The sequence below is a fragment of the Abramis brama genome (assembly GCF_963993115.1).
Source record: "Abramis brama genome assembly, chromosome: 15".
Classification (NCBI taxonomy): domain Eukaryota; kingdom Metazoa; phylum Chordata; class Actinopteri; order Cypriniformes; family Leuciscidae; genus Abramis; species Abramis brama.
The window spans coordinates 29,752,841-29,776,405 of NC_139977.1; the positions used below are offsets into that span (position 1 = coordinate 29,752,841).

At 36.6% G+C, this 23,565-nt stretch overlaps 1 protein-coding gene and 1 long non-coding RNA gene across 3 annotated transcripts; both read right to left on the bottom strand.

Moving 5' to 3' along the window:
• Positions 1 to 1,561: 1,561 nt before the first annotated feature.
• LOC311096745 lies at positions 1,562 to 2,372 on the bottom strand. The gene is made up of 4 exons (XR_014609083.1): positions 2,304 to 2,372; positions 2,134 to 2,192; positions 1,949 to 2,047; positions 1,562 to 1,762 (listed from the first exon to the last, which is right to left on the bottom strand). It is a non-coding gene; the product is annotated as an uncharacterized lncRNA (long non-coding RNA).
• A 4,529-nt stretch (positions 2,373 to 6,901) lies between these two features.
• LOC311097770 (uncharacterized protein) lies at positions 6,902 to 22,674 on the bottom strand. Of its 2 annotated transcripts, XM_084137623.1 has the most exons (6): positions 22,639 to 22,674; positions 21,160 to 21,352; positions 8,296 to 8,415; positions 7,911 to 8,051; positions 7,626 to 7,727; positions 7,119 to 7,490 (listed from the first exon to the last, which is right to left on the bottom strand). In XM_084137623.1, the coding sequence occupies exons 2-6, from the start codon at positions 21,206 to 21,208 to the stop codon at positions 7,300 to 7,302; spliced, it is 603 nt and encodes a 200-aa protein (XP_083993749.1). In that variant the 5' UTR covers positions 21,209 to 21,352; positions 22,639 to 22,674; the 3' UTR covers positions 7,119 to 7,299. The 2 variants fall into 2 exon arrangements, with proteins under 2 accessions (XP_083993748.1, XP_083993749.1); XM_084137622.1 differs by lacking the exons at positions 21,160 to 21,352; positions 22,639 to 22,674 and adding an exon at positions 8,510 to 8,784 and having other exon boundaries at positions 6,902 to 7,490.
• Between the last annotated feature and the right edge of the window lie 891 nt (positions 22,675 to 23,565).

Here is a 23,565-nt window from a genome sequence, read left to right on the forward strand (position 1 = left end):
ATCTGACACACAAACTTATGATAGAGGTACTTCCTCTTTCTGGACCGTTTCCTAAAAGTATTCTTCATTTATGCAACCCTGTATCACATGAAATACGTTCTGAGGAAACTATTTTGCAAATCGCAATTACGTTACATGCCAACATATAAGCAGTGCTATTACGTTGGTCCTTAACCTAATATAGCCAATTGCAGTGCTATTACGTTTGTCCTGAACATAATACATCTAAAGCAGGTTTCTTTTCACACGTACACTCTTAGAAAGAATGTGTCAAAAATGACACAACCTGTGTTAAATTTTAACACATTTGTGGGTGAGCTCCAGGACTACTAGTTTTGTGTTAATTTCAACTCATTCACTGTGTTAATGAGTTTAACACACTAAATGTGTCAGAAAGGTTAACATAAAGATGTGTAAAAGATGTGTAAACATGTGTAACACACATTATGTGCTATCCTTGGCTACACACACTGTGTTAAGAAAGGTATCTAAAATCCTAAATCCTAAACAAAATAAGCATTTGACAAAATAAAGTCTGTGGTTGATTATCTTATTTATTATAATGACTGACATATCAACAATTAAATTCAATCCAGAAAAAAACAATACAATTTAAAGCAGTCAAAAAGGAAATGTCCAACATAGGATAAAACAGTTATTTTCTCAATCTCATTAGGTAACATGACACACTTCCCCACCTTCAAAATAATTTCACTTATTTCCAAAACATTTTTGGCTTGATGTACATTGGTGGCCAAGTTTAGAAAATATTAAGCATTTTAATGTTTTTGAAAGAAATCTCTTATGCTCACCAAATATTTTATTTGATACAAAAGTACAGTAAAAACAGTAAATATTGTGAAATATTATTACAATGTAAAACAGCTGTTTTCTATTTGAATATTTAAAAAATATTATTTTATTCATGTGATCAAAGCTGAATTTTCAGCATCATTACTCCAAGTTTTCAGTGTCACATGATCCTTCAGAAATCATTCTTATACGATGATTTGATGCTCAAGAAACAGTTCTCATTATTATTATCAATGTCTGTACTCCTCCATCTTTTTCACAGCATTTAAGTAAAAGTGATCATAAAATCAGTCTTTAATAAGCCAATCTTTGGGAATAAGCATTTTGTTCACCTTTGGGAAAAATACATAAATGAACCTAAACCTAAATTAACTTATCCTGTTCAGAACTTAGTCTTGTTTAGCCAGACCTATCCCTAGACTCTATTGCAGCTTTTCTTGACCAAGGACCACCCAAGAGGACGTTTGACTGACATGTAACGCAACCAATCACAGTTCGTTTTGTTCTGCGTCATGTTTAGGGGCGTGATAATATATGATGCTGATGTCCCTACAATAACAGACTGGCTGCATCTAATAAATTATTCATTCAAGAACGTTAAGCAAGTTTACGGCAACAATGGAGCTGCGAACTTCAAATACTTTTGAAAATCCAGCGCTTAGTTGATCCTGGTAAGCCCTCATTGTCACAGTTGTAAGCACAATAGCATTCTTCTTCCACGAGGGGTTTTGGTGTCACGGCATTTGTTTCCAGGCGAACCGATAAAGAACACGACACTCACATCTCCCGAACATCCTGTAGAATTCAACCAATCAGATCACGACTTTGAAACTCCTGAAGTGTTTCCAGAAAAGTGTGACATATGCATCAGTCCTGTTTCCTGGATGCAAACGTGTCCACCAACACAAATGTGCTCAGTTCTTCTTCAGAGAAGATCGCAGTTCCAACACTATATAAAAATATAATAGGGAGAGAGAGAGAGGAGAAAATTACACAAGCATCAAATTGTTTTTAATCTCCATCATACTATAATTCAGAATATATATATTTGTAAGTAACACCCTTTTGTCAGCACATTCTAACATTTCAGTTGAACTGTAAACTAAATTATGCCAGATTAAATTTTAATACTAACATTTCCTTAATTCTCTCCAAAAATGCTGAGATTCGTAGGCTTAACTGCAATCAGGGATTTAGGCTAGCCAATTTCAACTTGTTTGCAGTGAAGGGACAGCTGTTTGAGACAAATACACAGTAAGATACATGATGCAAGAAATCCACATGTGATGATCTTTTTCTTTCCCTCAGTAGTTAACCTACCTGTGCGCTGATAGGCTATGCTTATTAGGCACCTTCCTGGTCAGGTCGGACTCCTTGGCCTAATAATAGATCAAAAGAATGCAAAAATAAAAACTTAAGTTGTTTAGAATGCTTGATTTGATATGAATTAATTGATTAATTGATTTAGTGAGTTTTACTGCAATGCTTACCTGAATAAATTAAATCTGGTGAGACTGAACACGGTGGTCGGTGGAAAATGGTCCATCTTCTGATTGGTTAATTTGCTGTGTAATAAATATTAGACATAATGCAAAGGTCACTTATTTGATATAAAGTTAGCACATGTATTGTATGCTAACAGTTACCTAGCCTGCACATCACTGGCTCAAGAGCACTTATGACATATTGCTAATCATTTCAGCAAACTTTCAAATCCACTACTACGACTACATTTTATACGTAACGTTAATCAAATTAATAAAGGGTAGACGATTTTTAAAACACCCAAATGTTATCTGTAAAGGCCATTGCACACTGAGTTCGAAATTTTCGTATGCGTTTTTTCGTGTTCGTCAGCCTTAAAATTCGTCACACACAGAAACCTTGCACACTGAGTCCGATGCGTATTTATTAAACCTTTGCGGAAAAAAACGCAAAAAATACAAAATGGATTCGTCAAGCAGTGAGGATGAATTTGTTGCCCTCTTTCTTCTTAAAAAGAGAAAGAAAAAAAGAAAGAGGAAATATTGGGTCCATCCAATCCTGAGATTGCGCTGAGAGGAAGGAGAGTTTCACCTCCTTATCAAGGAGTTGCGAAATTATCCCAAACGATTCAAAATTTACCTCAGAATGTCAGTGGAACAGTTTGATGCTTTGCTAGCGATACCACATATTAAAAAGAAGACCACCAATTTCCGTGAACCAATCGATCCTGAACAGAGACTGACAGTATGTCTATGGACGGACACACACACACACACACACACACCGGCGGAAGCGCTGGCAGACAGAACAGCTGTATACAGGTTATATTTTATTCAGTGTCTTTGTAATCCGCATTTTGTTTTTCATACAGTACTTGTGCTGTGAGACGAATAGTGTATCAACTTGTCAGACGTCATTCTGGATTTTGTCGTTGGCTCTGAATTTTCAAAAAACCTCTCAAAACACTGGCTGTGGATGCGAAAAACGCAGAAAATCGAACCCAATCCGAATTTTTTTTTTTTACGGACGAAAGTTTCGTAGACAGTGTGCAAGCGTGATTGACATAACGTGAGGTCGAATTTTTTTTTTAACGTGCGAAAATTTCGGATGCGAATTTCGGACTTTGTGTGCAATGGCCTTAAGGATTACAGGATTACCGGAAAATTCAGGCAGGTGTGTTAGGGCAGAACGGATTGGACACCTCTGAAATATACATAGGCTACTGTACAGTATTCTCAATACAACAGTAACTATACCAGAGTCGGTGCTGGGTAGATTACTTCTATTGTAGTCCATTACTGAATACAAATTACTTGATGAAAACTGTGTGGTTAGTTACATAACTATTACATTACACATATTAGGTTATATAATTGACTACTTTTTGACTACTTTTGACCTTAACTTGTTTATCACATAGATTTGAATAGATTAATCTTGAACTATAGTGACATAAAAATACAAAGACCTGAGGGGGAGTAAATTAATGTTCATTTTTGCTTGGACAATCTGTTTATACACAAACTGGTGTTCAAAGTTTTTAACCAGAAGCACCACATTAGTTCATGTTTGATTTCAATTAGGATGAATGCACTAACCAGCCAAAGATGAGTAATGAGTACATGCATTTACTAACAGCCAAAGATGAGTAAGAGGAATTGACAAAATATATTTAATTATGGTACATCTTTGTTGTATAAACCTTACAGTTAAGACTTAAATTTGCATAAGAATGCTTAAGGTGGGGTGGCGATGATGGGAAGTTATTGAAAAATCAGGCCAAGATTGATTTCTATTCTCTTTGCACACCAATATACAGCGGAGTTCCCTTCATGGATTAAAATGGGTGAAATAAGTTAAGGAACTATTCAAACTATTTATCAAGACAAACAAATATGAGAAAGGAAAAAAACATGGGAATGAAATAAAAAGAACAAATATATGTTAAGATAGAAGGAAGGCTCCACACCTAGAAATTAGTAGGCAAGTATGTACTGGATGACTGAGAAACTTGGGAAGATACAAGACAGGAGTGACGTTTCCCAGCATTAATTTGTCATAGACAATCGTTTGCTTGCATGTTTGATTCTCCTGTTCTTGTTTAGCAATAGATTGTTTTATACATTTTTATTTTGTTTTCTCCCAAAAGTTATAATATTTTTATGTTTTTAAAAACCTTCCAAATCATTACAGACTTGTCTTTAGACTGATTCTCTCTCTCTCTCTCTCTCTCTCTCTCTCTCGCTCTCTCTCTCTCTCTCTCTCTTTTTAATGGCTCCTTGAAACTGCTGTTTGATGCAGTTATCATGAAATGTTCATAAAATTCCAGTCCTAAATATTTTTTCTTGTTCCAGAGGCAGTTTCACTCAGATATACATCACAATAGGTAAGAAAAGACTACAGAAGCCAATGCACACACACACTTAAAAGGGCTTTTCACACTGCGCTTAACCCCAGGTTATTGATGCTCTAAACACCGCTTTTAACCCTGGGTAAGGAACGTTTCACTCTTGTAATTTAGAAGAGGGGATAGCACCGCTTTTTACCCGGAGTTATGAAACCGTGCTCCGGAGTTTTTAAAAAAACTTTTTTTAACTTTTGCAGAGTTAACCCCGCATTGCAGTGCCAAACTTGTACACCATAGGGCTTTTTGAAATAATTAACCCTGGGTCATTCTAAACCCCAGGTAACCCAGGATTCAGTTAACCCGGGGTTAAGATTGACCCAGGTTAACTATTTCAAGTGTGAAAAGCCCAATAGATTCGCATCTAACATTCGTATTCTATAATGGTATAGTGGAAGAGCTTTTTTTAGAGGTTTCAAGGTTCTAATCCACCCTTGTATTGTTTTTTTCCCTCATTAAAATCAAAGATGTATATAAAGAGCAGGGACACATTTGTGTGCATTTTGTTTGGTGATTTCATTGGAAAGATTAGAGTCTCCACAATGGCATTAAGCGATAGATTGACGCGCTCTTCCATGTGAAGACTGTGTGCACGAGCCAAAAGAGAATGTTTCGCCAATCAAAACAGCGGCAATGAACACTCAAGCATGATTTCAAAAACAACATCTATTAGTCAACATTTATTAGATTAAAATGCCAGCATTGCTGTGGGAACACAAGTAACACGCCTAAGAGAGCACCTAGACCAGACAGCAACAGTGTCGGTCCAGATCCGGGCTACATCTGGTACATGTGGATTACTCATGTATGAGAGGTGGCCTGGATCTGGGCCGGCACCATGTTGCTGTCTGTGAGTATTGTAAGCCCGCTTATCGGTCCAAATGGGGGTTTCCAATAAGACGGGTGAAGGTCTCTGAGCGTTACTGTCTTCCCGCGTGGCAAAGTAATTTAATTCCATTTAAACTTTTATCTGACTCCATTTTATATCTGACTCCATTTTATCACGACCTCGAATGTAAGTTAGAATCTTGGCCACTCTCAGCATCATGGTCTAATTTGAGCTACACATTGCGCCGAGCCTTCTTCAGCATCTCCCTAAATACTCAGACCAAGGCAGAAACCTCTTTTCAAATGTAAACATGAGTTCACAGTGGGAATTTGCATTAATCACCGTTCCAGACTCACACCCACAGCAGTTGACAAGATATCTCTAAACTCTCCACACCTTATTAACTTTTTGGTTTACTTCTGTGGGAATGAGACCTTTGTACCAGTCGCACTGAGACATTTCAAATGATACCAAACATTTGTAATACTGTATGATAATTTTTCACATTAAAGCATATAGATTCTTGGGTGAATTTTGGTGATCTCAGCATGAGAGAGAAGGAATGGGGGAAGAGGGAAAAAGATGTAGATTAAGATGATTCTAAGGTGAGACTTGCGTATCAAATGGTGCACAAGAGTGAGTTCAAATGTTAATGTCCTTTATTCTCTCAGAGAGTTGCCCTCTCTTCCAGTTTTTCCAGTATTTGCCAGAAACAATTAATGCATGAATCCATATGACTCAAGTTGTAATTAAGGATAGCTCTTCATTGTTCCATGATTATTTCATATCTTCAATATACTATATACTATATACTATACTATACTATACTATATATATATGACACTAACGTGAAACCAGACTTCATTTGCCCCAATGGAAAGCATTTCACATATTTAAACAGTCTAAATCGTTCCCTACCCCCTATATAGTGCACTATGTGCCATTCACCATGAAGAAAATAGTAATTGTGTGAAGTTATCAAGTGATTGATTTCAGCCACAGCAACAGTGTCTATTTATAGTGTAGGGGCGGAGCTTCATATTCTAGAGAGCATTTGATTGAACAGAAAATCTGTCTGAAGTGCAGAGCGATGTCATCAAAATCATTTATCCATATTGGACGGAAGTGAGAGCATATAATTTTTGAACGCTTATATCTTCTAAATGCAAATTTTGGCATTGTTTTGGAGCTCACTAGCTTATAGATAACCTTAAGGCTAACATATTCATACTAAAAGCCAAAAAACCTACATTTTGATTTCATGGGGACTTTAAATATTTTAGGATGTTGCATGATCCTAATCAGAAGTAGAACTTTTATTCGTACTTTTGAGTCATTCAAATTCTCTCAGAGCAGGTGCCAACACAGTTACTGTTTTTTGTACTTTATTGTCACCTGCTTTGTGAACATAATGATAATGATAAAAGGAAAGAACAATGCAAAATAAGTAAAGGGAACAAAAAGGGAAACGATACATTTTTCCTTCTTTAAATAATTAAATAATTATCATACATTTTTCTTCTGAACAAAGTTGATTTATTTATTTTTGTAAGAAATTAAATATTATTGGAACTTTTGAACTTCTTTAAAAAAGCTTTATTAAATATGACCACAGGAACAAGGTGTAGTAGTTTTATTTCATAAATTGTCACATTAGAATTTCACAGCAAAAAAATCACATCAGAACAGCAAGGACAGAGAAAACACAAGCTATATACATGTGTTCAATACAGTGTGTCTGATTGTAGAATGTGAAGATCTGCTGTATTCAGTGCATCATGAAGTAGGAGAGCAGAGAACAGCAGAGGAACAGGAAGCTCTGGGTGACACTCTGAGCCCCGTTACACAGGTTCCCCTCACAACATGAGAGGCTTTCAATACCTCTAACTGATGATGTGGCGTCACAAACTGATTTAGACGCACAGCCTTTTACAACAGCTGACTGACCTTCAATAGTCCCTGATGAAAAGAAAGAAAACAAAGGTTGGTTCAGTCTAAGCTGGACATTGGTATATGTGATCTGTGTCAAATGTTTAAACCTAAGAGAGTTTAAATGATAATGACTTTAATCTTCTTCCGTTTCCAGATCCTCACCTGTTGCTTTAATGCAGCGATCTTCAGTCCCTGAACAGCTCACTGTGTTTGAGCAGCTCTTATCATCACAATAGTAACACTTCTTTCCAGTTGGGACGGGATCTACAGAGGGATATATAATAATATATGCAATATCTAATGCAACAACACTCCTTTAGCGGCTCCATTTAGTCAGTTCACCACAGAGAAGTTGAATGTCATTTGGAAGTAAAATGAGTAAGTAAAAAAAGTAAAAAACTTTACAGAAGTTATTTGCACGTGATCATTGAAGTAAAATACAAATACCTGCATCTTGAGCATTACACAGGTTTGTGCTACAGCAGGTAGAAGTCGACCTTACAATGCCGAGATTTATGGAAACACTTTGACAAGCAGCAGCACCAGCACCATCACAATCTTTAGACTTCCCTGTAGAACTAATGCCCCCTAAAGATCATGAATGAGACAGAAAGACCAATTAAACTGGAAAATGTATTTACAACTTTATTTCATTTTAAACAATTTTTTAAAAACAAATCATAACAATCTGAGAGAAAACAAATTAAATATCAGAAATCTGTGTAGAATATGTTGTGACTGAAATTTTAAATTCTGCTGGAAAAACAAGTAAATAATAGCAGCATCTTTATCAGTAAAATATAACAGTAAATTTCAATCATATTGGACTTACCAACTTGTGCCATTGCTGTTGTACTCGAGCACTGAGTAGATCCAATGGGACATGTTTTAATTGTTTGTCCTGCACAAGAACCCGTCAAACTCGAGCACTGATAACAGTCGAGAGAATGTCCTTTAGGAATAAAACAGAGATGCAGTGAGACAGAGGACATCTAATGATCTGTATTTGTAATCAAGAACATCACAAACACTATTTGTCTTCGTACCTGCAGTGAAGAGAATGAACAGGAGAAAAACTGAGATTTGCAGATCCATCTTTGATCAGGAGGAGAGTGAAATAATGTGTCTGTTTCAGTGTCATTTTATAGTTTATCAAAAGGGGAGGATCTTCATGAGAAAATTAAAAAAAGAAACAAACAAACTTCAGCTTACAACATTTACTTGCCAGTTAATGACAAATAACGGATTAATATGAAAACTACAATGTGTACTATAGGTCTACTTAAACCAACCTTCTTATAGTGATAGTTTACCCAAAAATGAAGATTCTGTCATCATTTACTCACCCTCATGTCATTCAAAACCTGTATGACCTGTATGTAATAACATGTTTAAACAGAACGTCCTGGTTGCGTATGCAACCCACCGTTCCCTGAAGGAGGGAATGGAGGACGTAGTCCCATTCAGTCGACGTCGACTATATCAAACGTTCTCGACTGAAAGGGAACCACAACTTTCATGTTCTCTGAAATCATGAACGATGAGGGGAGTTATCATGATCATCACAATCTCAAGCACATGACTAAAATTAGCTGAATAGTAATTATCTCTTGAGGAAAATATTATATGAATGATTTTTTTGTCTGGTTCAAAACAGTAAAAATATAATATCCATGCATTTTCCAAGCAGCTTGTCTGATCGGGGATGCTGGAGCCTAGGTAAAATATACTATTTCTCTTTATTTATTTTTCTTTATTCATCGTCATCTTATTTTAGGCTAACACAAAAAAGCAAGGAGTAGCCTACAAAAGCAAGAATAATAGCAAATGATGGATAACATCAGAATGAATGAACAAATTTAAGAACTAAAAAAAGTGGGCAAACATTAACCAAGCATAGAGAAAAAGTTTAAGAACTTTACATAAAGATGCGCAACGCTATCTCCCAATTCGTACGAGTGAGTACAAGGTGGCTAATTTGTATGAATTTGTGCGATTTGTCTAAACCTCAGTTATGGGTAGGTTTAGGTGCGGGGTCAGGGGTCAGGGGTAGGACATTCGTACGGATTCACACAAATTCGACAATGAAGTTGAAATCGACAGTGAATGTTAGGCTCAAAAGAATGTATACTCTCCATTTGTATAACATTTAATTCAACCAAGTTTTGATGCAAGGGGAGTCCAAAGATTTCCATTTTAAGAGTATTATAATTATTTGCAAGGATCATATGCTGCAATAATATTTTTCTCTTCATTAAATGTTGTTTGAGCAATGTCATTTGTGTGAATGGATGTGGTACATTAAGATTGAGATTAAAAAGAAAATACAAGGCAGCGAGAGGGACCTTTATCACTCTTGTGCAATAGTGATATGCAAACATAACATACACAAATACGTTTTGTAGTGACAAAACAATGAGTGCTGCAGAAAAAATAGTTGCTCTGAGGCATATAATATGTGGATGAAATTAAATTTTTAGTTTAATTTTATGCAACAAAAAAGCACACTCTTACATTTTTGATGGTTATGGTGAAGACCAGACAAGGGCACAATGACCCAGATATCTGATGCCAGTGACTAGTAAGAGTTCGAAAATGTACTGTTGGTGTGCCTCCAGGAACAGAGTTGGGAAACACTGCTTTAGGCTCAAGGGTGCCGAACCGGTTCAGCTGCCAGGAACTAGCACGCAGGGAAGTCTCAGGCTGTATGGTAGAATGGGAAGGGAAACACAATTGGACTGGATTGAACAGGACACCTCTCAACAAGGTCACAACAAAGGAATGGTCATCTAGGTAGCTATGATGTTGTTGGTGATGATAAAACAAATTTACTTATCATTGCTGTCGGGCGGAAACCTCGTATTTTTTTAAACACAAAGTTGTCCAAATTGATATTTATTGTGGTTTTAGTCTTGCGTGTGTCATTATAATATTGATTTTTTTGACCTGCGAATGACAGAGATATGTTTCGTCCATCACTGGAACAGCCAGTGCACTGTCAGTGTGCATTATTTTTTCATCAACTTACAGGTTATAAAGTTTATTGTAGCTAAATGGGCGCTCAGTTTTTCTTGTTGTTGAATACATTTGGCCAAAATCTCATGATATAAAAGATGAAGCGCTATGCACAGGATATTTAAAACAGTACTCTTCTCCGCCCTTTAAAAGCAAACAACATTAGCCTTTTTAGACACAATGTGTTTCTTGTGTAAAGAAAACGCTGTACTCAAACAAACGGTTCTTTATTACCTTTGCACTGCAAAAAAGCAGACACGGTCCAAACTGTGCGCAGCACTTCATTCATGATAGAGTTATGGAGTTATGAGGTTTGACCGACAGTTTGAGGATTCAATGTTGCAAGGCTTAGTCTCTAACCCTTTAAATCCTTTCCATTGATTAAATATTTGTTACAGACGTAAAGGATGACTAATAGCATTCATTTAAAAAAAAACAAAAAGATTTTAAAAAAGATGAAATATAGAGATACGAGGTTTCCGCCGACAGCAACAAATATATTCTTGTTTGTAGCATTTATTAGGGGTTCAAGCATGAAATGCTGAAACCCTATTGTAATTGTAAGGATTTGTAAAACGCATCGTGCAGGCCAAACCGTAAGGCCTAGAGACTTGAAACCTGGCCAGATGGTAGGCCTCAATTTGGGGACAACCTATCAGAGTATGACCCCGATTGGCCCATAGGTGGCGCTACAGCAACCAAAAGTACAACATCGCTCATAGCTCTTAGACCGTTTGTCCTAGACTCAAGTGTCTTACACCACTGTAATCCCTGGCTCAAGGCGGACAAAATGGGTATTTTCCCCTATGTCGAATTTTGTCCAAAACCTACTTTTGCGAACTAGTCCCTGGTTTTTCGCCCGATCGGAACCAAACCAGTCTAGGACAATTCTCTGGACTCTCTAGATCAATAATTATCGAAAAAAAGTTGAACTTTTGCATTTGGGTGGCTGTAACAGGGTCATTTAGAAAAGGGGCGTGACAAAATACACTCAAAAGCCTATAAATCCTAAAGGAAAAATCAGAACTTCACAAAAACTGGTGAGCATATGTGACATAACATCATTAACAAGCATGCAAAATTCTATGGAGATCGGACCATAGGTGGCGCTATATATGATAAAAAGCTTTAAAACCATATATTTCCTATGGTACATTGCCTGTATTGGCTGTAAATGGTATTTTCCATCTATTATGTCAGTGGTTACATGCTTGCTAAATAAAACTTAATAACTTTTGATGCTTTTGTGCTTAAAGGCCTTAACTGCTTGAACCCCGATAAATGCTGCTTTCAGTTTTAATTTTTATTTATTTTTTGGAGTTTGATCATTTTCCACGGCCAGGGTGGAACCGGCAGGGCAGGGCACCAGGGCAAAGCTGATGGGACTGAAGACCATCTCTGTGGGGCTGGAGATGTTGTATGAGAACTGAACAGAGCTGGACAATTTTTTTTTTTTTTGGAGAACTGCTTTATAGATGAAATGAACTAATTCACAGTTTTTTTTTATTTTATTTTTTTACAAAAGCTAACAAGCGTTTATAATAACTTAAAGTACCCTTAAAGACACCTATATCACATAGTTGGCCAAATAGTTAGTACATATACTAACTCTATTTAAACACAACAAACCTGATTCAAAAGTGAATCAATCTGTCAAAACATGAGCACTAGTTTTCTATCCAACATGAACATTAAGGGCCCTATCATACACCTGGCGCAGTGCGGCACCAGGCGCGACACAAGTGTTTTTTTGCTAGTTTCAGCCCAACGCAGTTATCACAGGCCAGTCCACAACGCACGTACACTTTTTCCCGGTATATGGTCTGCTTGCGTGCTTTAACCTCGCTTTAACCTTAACTAAATCCGTCAATCATAGCGCAATGACTGTCAAAATACTAACAGTTGATGGCATTACGAAAACTACATTACTTGTCATGTTTCAGTTACACCTGCAGACAATATGAAATCCATTGTTTTTATAATAAGTGTTAAATATGTGCATTCTTAGCAACATACTATCTAAAAGTGAATGGGGCACTACTTTATAGAATGTACAGTAGAAAAAAAAAACTAACAATTGCTCAGAGCAGCCCTATGCAGAACTTCAACTGCCCCCTTGTTTGAAATCTCTTTCTGGGGGTGGTGTGGGGTATTGATGGTGCCCCCATAGAGGGTGGGATGGTGCCCCCATAGTTAGTGCCCTACACAGACCGCATATTCTGCATAGATGGAACAGTAGTACTGGAATAGTAGTAATAGCTTTAAATTAAGCTTTTACTGAAATGAAAACATGAAATTGCTATTGATCAACAACAAACCATGGCCTTTGGTTTCTATATGGAAGCTTTTTTTCTGACCACAGAATGAAAAAGTATAAAGGCAATTGTGACTTTTTAAACTAGGAATTGAGAGGAAAAAAGTTACAATTACCTTTTTTATTTTCTAATCCATGGCGGGAAAAAGCTTTCAAATGTTCCACATGTGTAAGGGGAAACACAACACACATTTCTCTCCCATACCTCTTCTTCTCCCTTGTCCTGATCCAACTACTCCTCTCCTCCTTCAACTATTCCTCTCATTCAACATTGGTTCCTCTCTCTCGCCCAGACACTATTTTCTCTCTCTCTCTGCTTCTGAGTTGCTCTGCATCCAAATTGAACAACACCAATTCAAAGAGTCATATTTTCTGTGTATGTCCAAGTAATGGACAAAACTTTAAAAACCTGACTATGCCTCCGACTGAGATTGGATTCAGCTATTTCTCAATATTTGATCTGCTACTTAAAAATGCTTATTAGTTGTTTCAGTCTTTGTTTAAGATATTTTTTTCAATCATTTTGAGCTGCTGTTGTTGCAGAAGTAGAGGCTTTATACTAATGTTTGGAGCATTAGGTCTTCATTTCTGATGCTGTGTTTAAGCATGTGTAAATAAGATGCATTGTACAAGCTTCTGTTGCTTTCACTGTTCATTCTATTGCTCTATCATATTTTATCTTTTATTTATAGCACAGGGCATATTTAGAGCTTCTTCAGCAGGGCTCAATAGAACAAGAAGATTAAATGAAAAAAAGTGCTATTCAGGTTTTCAGGTAACAGTTGTTTCATTTGAATACAGTAATCAAATGTAAAACAACAATGCATTGTTTTCATTGTATAACTTAAATATAGATGAATTTACAAAAGTCATTCAGTCAAGAGCAGCGAGTGATTTATTTGTCGTTTGTTGTTTGATTAATATTAAAAACACAGCTGCAGGTTTATTAAGCTGCTCCTTTGAGACTGATTGCACATATCCAATACTGTTAGTGTTACATGTACATTATATCTGTTTACGTTCACTTAAGGCATCACGTTTACTATGTTACTTGCAAAGACAGGCATTTTTACATAATTTTGTGTTAATATGTCAGTTCAAGTGCAGGAACACATGAAAGAGAATTCAATTCAGTATTCAAGCGCTGTCTAGATGTGCCTTTCTTTCTTTAGATTTAGTTTTAATCCAAATGACGCATATGTGCAGTTAATGATCAGCAAAGTGCATTCAACAGAAGTGTGTGCGGTCTCTCTTTATCATTAGTTAACATTCATAATATGTGCCTTGATTTACTTTCTTGGCTATTGACATATCTGACCGAACTACAAACTTGTAATGTCTGTGAAAAAGGGGTTGTGTGCTCGACAAACTCGCGCGTCTCTGCTGCTGTGCACTCAATCCACTCCACGTTTTGCTTATCAGCGTGCGCACACCAGCTATAAGTGTAAATATTTAATTTGTTTAACATTCTATTAATTATATACATTTACTTCATATAAATCCTTCTCTGATAATCCATTTTGCTCTCTTTTCACTCTGTTGTCTGTTTCTTTGTCACAGACACTTTAGTACTGTACACGCTGCGTGGTGTACAGTAAAATCAGTAAAATCAGAGCATGTACACAAGCGCAGTTTCGGGCCCAATACTGATACTGGTATCACACAAAATTATGTAAAAACGCCTTTCTTTGCGTAAACATAGTTAGTGACGTCTTATGTAAGCAGTTGAGAAAAACTGGTATCGGTATCGGTGCCTCCCTAAATTTCACCATAATTGCACAGCCTAATCAAACTCAGACAATCATCCCTTCGTGGAGGTGGAAAAACAAGTTCTTTATGAACTGCAAGATTACTTGTATAAAGATTTAAATGCAAAAGAAAAGGCATGAGAGTTTTTGTCAGTTGTAAATGTTTGTGACTAACACAAGAAGGTAGGCCAACATGTTAAAATGGGTGGTATAATGCCCTTTTCACAAGATGTAAAATAAGTTTTTGATGTCCCCAGAGTGTGTATCTGAAGTTTTAGCGCAAAATACCCCACAGATATTTTTATATAGCAAATTGTCACTTTTTGAGGGTGAGCAAAAATGCACCATTTTTGTGTCTGTCCCTTTAAATGCAAATGAACTGCCACTCCGGCACAATGGGCGGAGCTCAACAGCTCATGTCCTTTTACCTCACACATACATGCACTAAAATTTCAAAAACTTTTAACCTTTTATGTTCAAACCGCAGTCAATGATGGAGAGACTCAAGAAGTAACAACATGTAGAATGCATCAGGACATTTCTGAATGGTTAGTTGATGAATTTATGTAGTAGCTTATGTGTAGTTATCTTTTAGTCATTGATTAGCATATTCTGTCATGATAATCTATAAATGCATTCCCGGGGGCGGGGTTTATGTAAATTTTAAGGTTTGTGATGTCACTAACACGGGAGGAAGCTTGTGCAGTCCCTACCATCCATTTGTTGTAGTCCGTTAAAAGCAATTTCTTTAAAAAAAAAAAACTCCCTTAGCTTTGAACTCTGAGAGTTGTAACTTTGTAGATGTTGTTTATGCTCAAACAGCAACATTATACACTAACTAGAGTTAGTAAAGTGAAATCATAATCAACTACCCCTTTTAAGTGTTTTGCCACTTGCTTGAGCAACTTAATGTATAGCCTAACTGTAACTGTCAAAGGACATGTTTTGTTGAGATGTGTATTTATGTTTTTGTTATAAATTTAATGTCAATTTGAGTTCAGTCAATCTAAAAAACAACTGTGATATTCAGAAGCCGATATTTATAATGTATGCCCTTTGAGTTGTTTAAAGTTAGGGGTTCTTTAAGTAAGATTTACGTAGAAAACGTGATGTCACATGACCCGGTTCAGAGTTTGGAGCGGGGCTGTGTCATTTGGGTCAGAACGAACATGGTTGCAGAGAAACGACATGTAGTTTGAGAAGAAATTGCCTGATCTGCATGGTTTGAGAGGCGCACATGGTAATTTTGCCTTTATATATTCCATAATGTTTAAATAGTGTTGTTTTATATTACTTTACGTGCACAATGATGTGCTATTCATGATGTTGATTGGATTTGTCTTATTTCTGTTGCCACAGAGACTTGCGAAGGACTGAGAAATGCATATTTTGAGTGTATGTTTTTATTACTTGTAGTTTATTCAAGTAATTTTTTATCATAGGTACACTTCAACTGTGAGAGACGGAATCTAAAACAAAAATCCATAAAATCACATTGTATGATTTTTAAATAATTAATTTGCATTTTATTGCATGGCATAATTATTTGATTACCTACCAACCAGTAAGAATTCCGCCTCTCACAGACCTGTTAGTTTTTCTTTAAGAAGCCCTCCTGTTCTCCACTCATTACCTGTATTAACTGCACCTGTTTGAACTCGTTACCTGTATAAAAGACACCTGTCCACACACTCAATCAAACAGACTCTAAGACCAGAGAGTTGTGTAAGAACATCAGGGATAAAATTGTAGACCTGCACAAGGCTGGGATGGCCTACAGGACAATAGGCAAGCAGCTTGGTGAGAAGGCAACAACTGTTGGCGCAATTATTAGAAAAATGGAAGAAGTTCAAGATGACGGTCAATCTCCCTTGGTCTGGGGAACCATGCAAGATCTCACCTCGTGGGGCATCAATGATCATGAGGAAGGTGAGGGATCAGCCCAGAACTACACGGCAGGACCTGGTCAATGACCTGAAGAGCGCTGGGACCACAGTCTCAAAGAAAACCATTAGTAACACACTACGCTGTCATGGATTAAAATCCTGCAGTGCATGCAAGGTCCCCCTGCTCAAGCCAGCGCATGTCCAGGCCCGTCTGAAGTTTGCCAATGACCATCTGGATGATCCAGAGGAGGAATGGGAGAAGGTCATGTGGTCTGATGAGACAAAAATAGAGCTTTTTGGTCTAAACTCCACTCGCCTTGTTTGGAGGAAGAAGGATGAGTACAACCCCAAGAACACCATCCCAACCGTGAAGCATGGAGGTGGAAACATCATTCTTTGGTGATGCTTTTCTGCAAAGGGGACAGGACGACTGCACCGTATTGAGGGGAGGTTGGATGGGGCCATGTATCACGAGTTCCCATCATGCTTTGCAAGGAGCTACACTAGGAGAGTAAACTTAGGTATTAAGTGTTATTTTATGTGTTTTTCAGTAAAGGGAAATATGTTGGTAGTTTATGTTAAATTAAAAAAAACATTGTTAATGCTTAATGTTCAGTAGGACATTTAGAGGAGTTTCTGTTATTAAATGGTGTGGTTACCATTGTGGTGAAAAGTAGTGCTGTCAATTTGCGATTTCACTTTGATGCAGCTTGTTTGATAACCCCAAATCACATTTCTCATCATTCTGCAAGGAGCAGGTGCGTATGTGTTGAATGTGTACATCCTGAGCTTTAATGGAAGTTGTATGTTGGGTCAATGTAACTCAGTTAAAACAATATCCCCTTGTTTTATGTGACATCAAACTGTTAGTAGTAGGTTATCACAACAAAATTAGTTTTTTTTTTTTTTTTAGAATCAGGTAGAAATACCTCCTGCACATGTTCACTCTTTACAGTGTGTGCAACCACAGTTGGCTTTGGGAAACACACCCCTGAGCAGGTTAATACAGGTTAGTGCTGGGTAAGAGGAAATTAAATACATTTATTTGTGTACATATTTAAACCTTACAGCTCACATGCTTGTGCTCACATGTTGGTGCTGACAAGTTTTGATTATTTTCCATTCCATTTGCAAATCAATTCTGTCGAGTTGCAATGACCTAAAACTAAATGATTAAAACTGGTTAATTTTTACTTTATTTTCTTTGAAATCATGAATGTTCATTTAAAAGCCCTTTGAAGTGCCTTGAAACGTGCTGAGTTATTAGTGTGTTGACGTAATTTCCACTGAAACAGGAAGATAGGGCCGGACATATCGAGTAGCTCCCATGCAGCGTTTACGTATGGCAGAGTGTGGCAGTTATCATACGCTGGCATTCAGACAAAACAGGGGAAATGAACAGCTTATGATGCTGCTCATTAGTTCTGTTGCTTGAGTTGACCTCTGGCAGAAATTGCAGCCTTGAAAAGCAAATTTAAACAGTCCTAACCAGACGCGATGCGTTAAGATTTCCAGTGTCAAGCAATTTGTTTGTCCAAACGAGACGGGACAAAATCAATCAAAAAGCACAGCCAATTAGTGGGTTTTCAGTGGGTTTTCAGTGTCTATAAATGTTATGAAAAATTATATTCAAACTTATATTAAATTATTTTTACGTTAAATAAAGCACATAATCTGCACCTGAGATTTTCATTGTCATACTTTGAAATAGAAACTGTTTATAAAACAGAATTGTCGCAAACCGCCGTTGCGGCTGGTTAGTACAAAAAACCTTGAATTAACATAGAAAAACTGACATTTTCTCACGCACCGCGTCACGTCTGGTTAGGACACGGTGTAGTATAGGCTTAGGGCTATTTCAGAATTTGCATTGATTTTGTATTGTTTGTGAAATCTGTGCATGTCTGTGGACAGTGTTGGGACTTGAGTTACGTAATAAGATTACTTTTTCAAGTAACTAGTAAAGTAATGCATTACTTTTTAAATTTACAACAAAATAACTGAGTTACTTTTTCAAATAAGTAACGCAAGTTACTTTGTTTTATCATTTATTGACTGACAGCTCTCTTGTCCCCATGTTGAGACAAATCGAAGTGCCGTGTTGTGTGTAAACCTGATGGTTATTGTAGTTCTAGACTAAATGTAAACCTGCATTTACCAATCTTACTTGCACAAAAAAGATACAATATTCCTCAAAATGAATAAAATCAGTGAAATGCAGAATCAGAATACTATGCAAACCTCCAATAACTAAATATGTTAAATAAAACATACATTTTTATGCATATAATCTCACTATATTGACCAATGTAGCTTCTGACCTTCGTTGATCCAGTTAAACAATAAGCAAAAATGACTATAGATTTTTTTTTTTATTGGTAAAGTAAGTGTTAAACTTTTTTTCTCCTGTATCCTATTATTATTATTCTTTAATCCAGAATGGCAGCAGCTGAAAGGTTTGGTTGAGCTGCGCCCTCTGCACATGCATGAATCTGCATTTCCTTCAGCCTGAGGCTTATTATTTCAATTTTGCTTTGAAAGGGTCTTTACATTTTCCCAAAAATATAACTTTTTTGTTATGAGAAAAAACAAGCCGCAGCCCAGGTGAAAAAAAGTAACACAAAAAGTAACGTAACGCATTACTTTTCTAAAAAAGTAACTAAGTAACGCAATATTGTAATGCATTACTTTTCAAAGTAACTTTCCCCAACACTGTCCGTAGACTCCAGTCTTTTAGAATGGTGGATTTTTGACCACATTTTGTTTAGATATAATATGATTACTTGGGAATTTCGGTGTGAGCAGAATCTATGTTCTATAGAGTTCAACAGTCTATAGCTTCGGTTACATCATCAAAATCATTTATCCATATTGGACGGAAGTGAGAGCATGTAAGTTTTGAACGCTTGTATCTTCTAAATGCAAATTTTGTCATTGTTTTGGAGCTCACTAGCATATAGATAACCTTAAGGCTAACATATTCATACTAAAAGCCAAAAAAACTACATTTTGATTTCATGGGGACTTTAAATATTTTAGGATGTTGCATGATCCTAATCAGAAGTAGAACTTTTATTCGTACTTTTGAGTCATTCAAATTCTCTCAGAGCAGGTGCCAACACAGTTACTGTTTTTTGTACTTTATTGTCACCTGCTTTGTGAACAAAATGATAATGATAAAAAGGAAAGAACAGTGCAAAATAAGTAAAGGGAACAAAAAGAGAAATGATACATTTTTCCTTCTTTAAATAATTAAATAATTATCAAACATTTTTCTTCTGAACAAAGTTGATTCATTAATTTTTTTAGGAAATGAAATATTATTGGAACTTTTGAACTTCTTTAAAAAAGCTTAATTAAATATGACCACAGGAACAAGGTTATTTCATAAATTGTCACATTAGAATTTCACAGCAAAAAAATCACATCAGAACACGAAGGATAGTACAGAGAAAAGCTATATACATGTATTCAATACAGTGTGTGTGATTGTAGAATGTGAAGATCTGCTGTATTCAGTGCATCATGAAGTAGGAGAGCAGAGAACAGCAGAGGAACAGGAAGCTCTGGGTGACACTCTGAGCCCCGTTACACAGGTTCCCCGCACAACATGTGAAGTTCCCGTTAACGCTTGATGTTGTGGCGTCACAAATAGATTTAGAGACACAGCCTTTTACAAATGACTGATTTCCAGAAGTCACTGATGAAAAGAGAGAAAACAAAGGCTGATTCAGTATAAGCTGGACATTGATATATGTGATCTGTGTCAAATGTTTAAACCTATAAGAGAGTTTAAATGATAATGACTTTAATCTTCTTCCGTTTCCAGATCCTCACCTGTTATTTCAATGCAGCGATCTTCAGTCCCTGAACAGTCCACTGTGTTTGAGCAGCTCTGATCTTCACCACAATAGTAACATTTCTTTCCAGTTGGGGCAGGATATACAGAGGGAAAACGAATATTATTTTATTTTATTTTACAAAATATATAATGCAACAACACTCCATTTGTGGCTCCATTCAGTCAGTTCACCACAGACAAGCTGAATGTCATTTGGAAGTAAAATGAGTGTTGACTTTACAGAAGTTATTTGCACATGATCATTGAAGTAAAATACAAATACCTGCATCTTGAGCATTACACAGGTTTGTGCTACAGCAGGAATAAGTCATCCTTTGAATGCCGAAATTATAGGACAGACTTTGACAGGCATCAGCACCAGCACCATCACAATCTTTATACTTCACTGTAGAACTAATGCCCCCTAAAGATCATGAATGAGACAGAAAGACCAATTAAACTGGAAAATGTATTTACAACTTTATTTCATTTTAATAAATAAATAAAAAACAAATCATAACAATCTGAGAGAAAACAAATTAAATATCAGAAATCTATGTAGAATAAATATATTGTGACTGAAATTTTTCATTCTGCTGGAAAAACAAGTAAATAACAGCAGCATCTTTATCAGTAAAATATAACAGAAGATTTCAATCATATTGGACTTACCAACTTGTGCCATATCTGTTCCTGTTGCACTCAAGCACTGAGTAGATCCACTGGGACATGTTTTAACTGTTTGTCCTGCACAAGAACCCGTCAAACTCGAGCACTGATAACAGTCGAGAGAATGTCCTTTAGGAATAAAACAGAGATGCAGTGAGACAGAGGACATCTAATGATCTGTATTTGTAATCAAGAACATCACAAACACTATTTGTCTTCGTACCTGCAGTGAAGAGAATGAACAGGAGAAAAACTGAGATTTGCAGATCCATCTTTGATCAGGAGGAGAATGAAATAATGTGTCTGTTTCAGTGCCATTTTATAGTTTATCAAAAGGGGAGGATCCTCATGAGAAAATTAAAAAAAGAAAGAAACAAACTACAGCTTACAACATTTACTTGCCAGTTAAAGGTGCTCTAGGTAACTTTTTAACCTTAACTGAACAGCTTTGGAGTCAGTGGAATGGTTATATTACTTATTTCGAGTTGAATGGTGGTGGTTTCGCACCCCCCTGGTGCCCGAGGGCGGAAAAAACTCACTTGCAACTTTGGGCCGGCGGGTCGGCGTCAGGAAGTATCGCGTGATATCAGGTCTCGCGATGTAACGAATTGCTTGACGGCACTGCACACGTACACGCCCCCATTCAAGCACCGGCTAGTTATAAGCAAAGGGCAATGATAGATTGAGTTATGGCTGAGGCTGTAAAAAAGATGCAGAAAGTTAGGAAATCTTTGTCGGAGGACCAATGAAAGAGGAAACGGGAGACTGACCGAGCAAGAAGTCAGACTCGAGTAAATATCGGACCGGCTTTTTCAGAATGGGGAGAACTGAGAGAAACAGAAGCCTGCAAAACGGATGCTGATCCTGCTGTTGCACTTGTAAGTATCTTTGGAATAAACTGTGTTTAATATTTAAATTTCAAGTAATTGCGACCTCAGGATGTTTGCTATTGTCTGTAAAGGTTTTTATTATGATCGCTGTCTGTTACGGGCTTACTAGTACGCTAGATACTATAACTTTGATGTTAGCATTGTCATTAGCAAACACGTTTGATTTCTGTAGTTGTTTGGCCGTTCCTCTGTCGGTTTTATTTGTGTCACTTACACTTTTATTTTATGTCACTAAGTCAACGCGTCTGATAATAGGCAATAAACATGTTGCACATATCATGATCAAGCTAGAAAATACGTTCTGATGTTTTCTTAGACAAGCAAAGGTAAACCGTCATTCTACCAGATTAACTTATAGACCTTACTAATATAACTTTAGACAAATATTAGCCTCCGATATATATATATATATATATATATATATATATATATATATATATTTATGCTCATGCCCATTCTCCCAAAAACAAACAAACACCAAAGCAGTAGTTCGCCTCGTTCATATTGTTCGTTCCCGGTAAAAATAATAGTATGCATGACAACACAATAAAATAAAAAAAATAAAAAATCGCCATCAGTTGGAAAGAAAATATTGCTTTACTTGCCTCGGTAGACCTAACTGGTTTTGAAATACCCTGTTCCTCTGCTCAGCTGGGTTGACAGCTGATCAGCTGGGTTGCTCGTGGCGAGGGGGGGGGGGGGACAACAGTTCGTTTTTACGACAGAGTGTTTGAAAGCATTTACTACCAGAAAACTAGGGGGAGCTACGTAGAGAAAAAACACTCAGACTTGCCTGGTGTCCCTTTAATGACAAATAACGGATTAATATGGAAACTACAATGTGTACTATAGGTCTACTTAAACCAACCTTCTTATAGTGATAGTTGACCCAAAAATGAAGATTCTGTCATCATTTACTCACCCTCATGTCATTCAAAACCTGTATGACTTCCTGTATGACCTGTATGTAACAACATGTTTAAACAGAACCATAACTTTCATGTTCCAGTTCGTACGAGTGAGTACAACGAGGCTAATTCGTATGAATTTGTACGATTTGTCTAAACCTCAGTTATGGGTAGGTTTAGGTGCGGGGTCAGGGGTCAGGGGTAGGGCATTCATACGGATTCACACGAATTCGACAATGAAGTTGAAATCGGCAATGAATGTTAGGCTCAAAAGAATGTATACTCTCCATTTGTATAACATTTAATTCAACCAAGTTTTGAAGCAAGGGGAGTCCAAAGATTTCCATTTTAAGAGTATTATAATCATTTGCAAGTATCATATGCTGCAATAATATTTTTCTCTTCATTAAATGTTGTTAGAGCAATGTCATTTGTGTGAATGGATGTGGTACATTAAGATTGAGATTAAAAAGAAAATACAAGTCAGAGAGAGGGACCTTTATCACTCTTGTGCAATAGTGATATGCAAACATAACATACAGAAATTCAGTGACAAAACAATGACCATTTTTGGTAACACTTTAAAATACGGATCCTTCGTTAATGAATAACTACACAGGAACAAATGAGTAACACAATATTAACAATCTAGTAACTACAATTAACTAACAAGTAACTCTGATTAACGAATTAGTAAGTAATAGCACAGAGATTTAAGTGGTAGTTCACTATTAACTAATCAATAACTACTATTTTTCAATACTTCCCAGAGAAATAATGAAAAAAATTCACAATTCATGCAAAACTAATTAATAACTAATGCAGGACAAA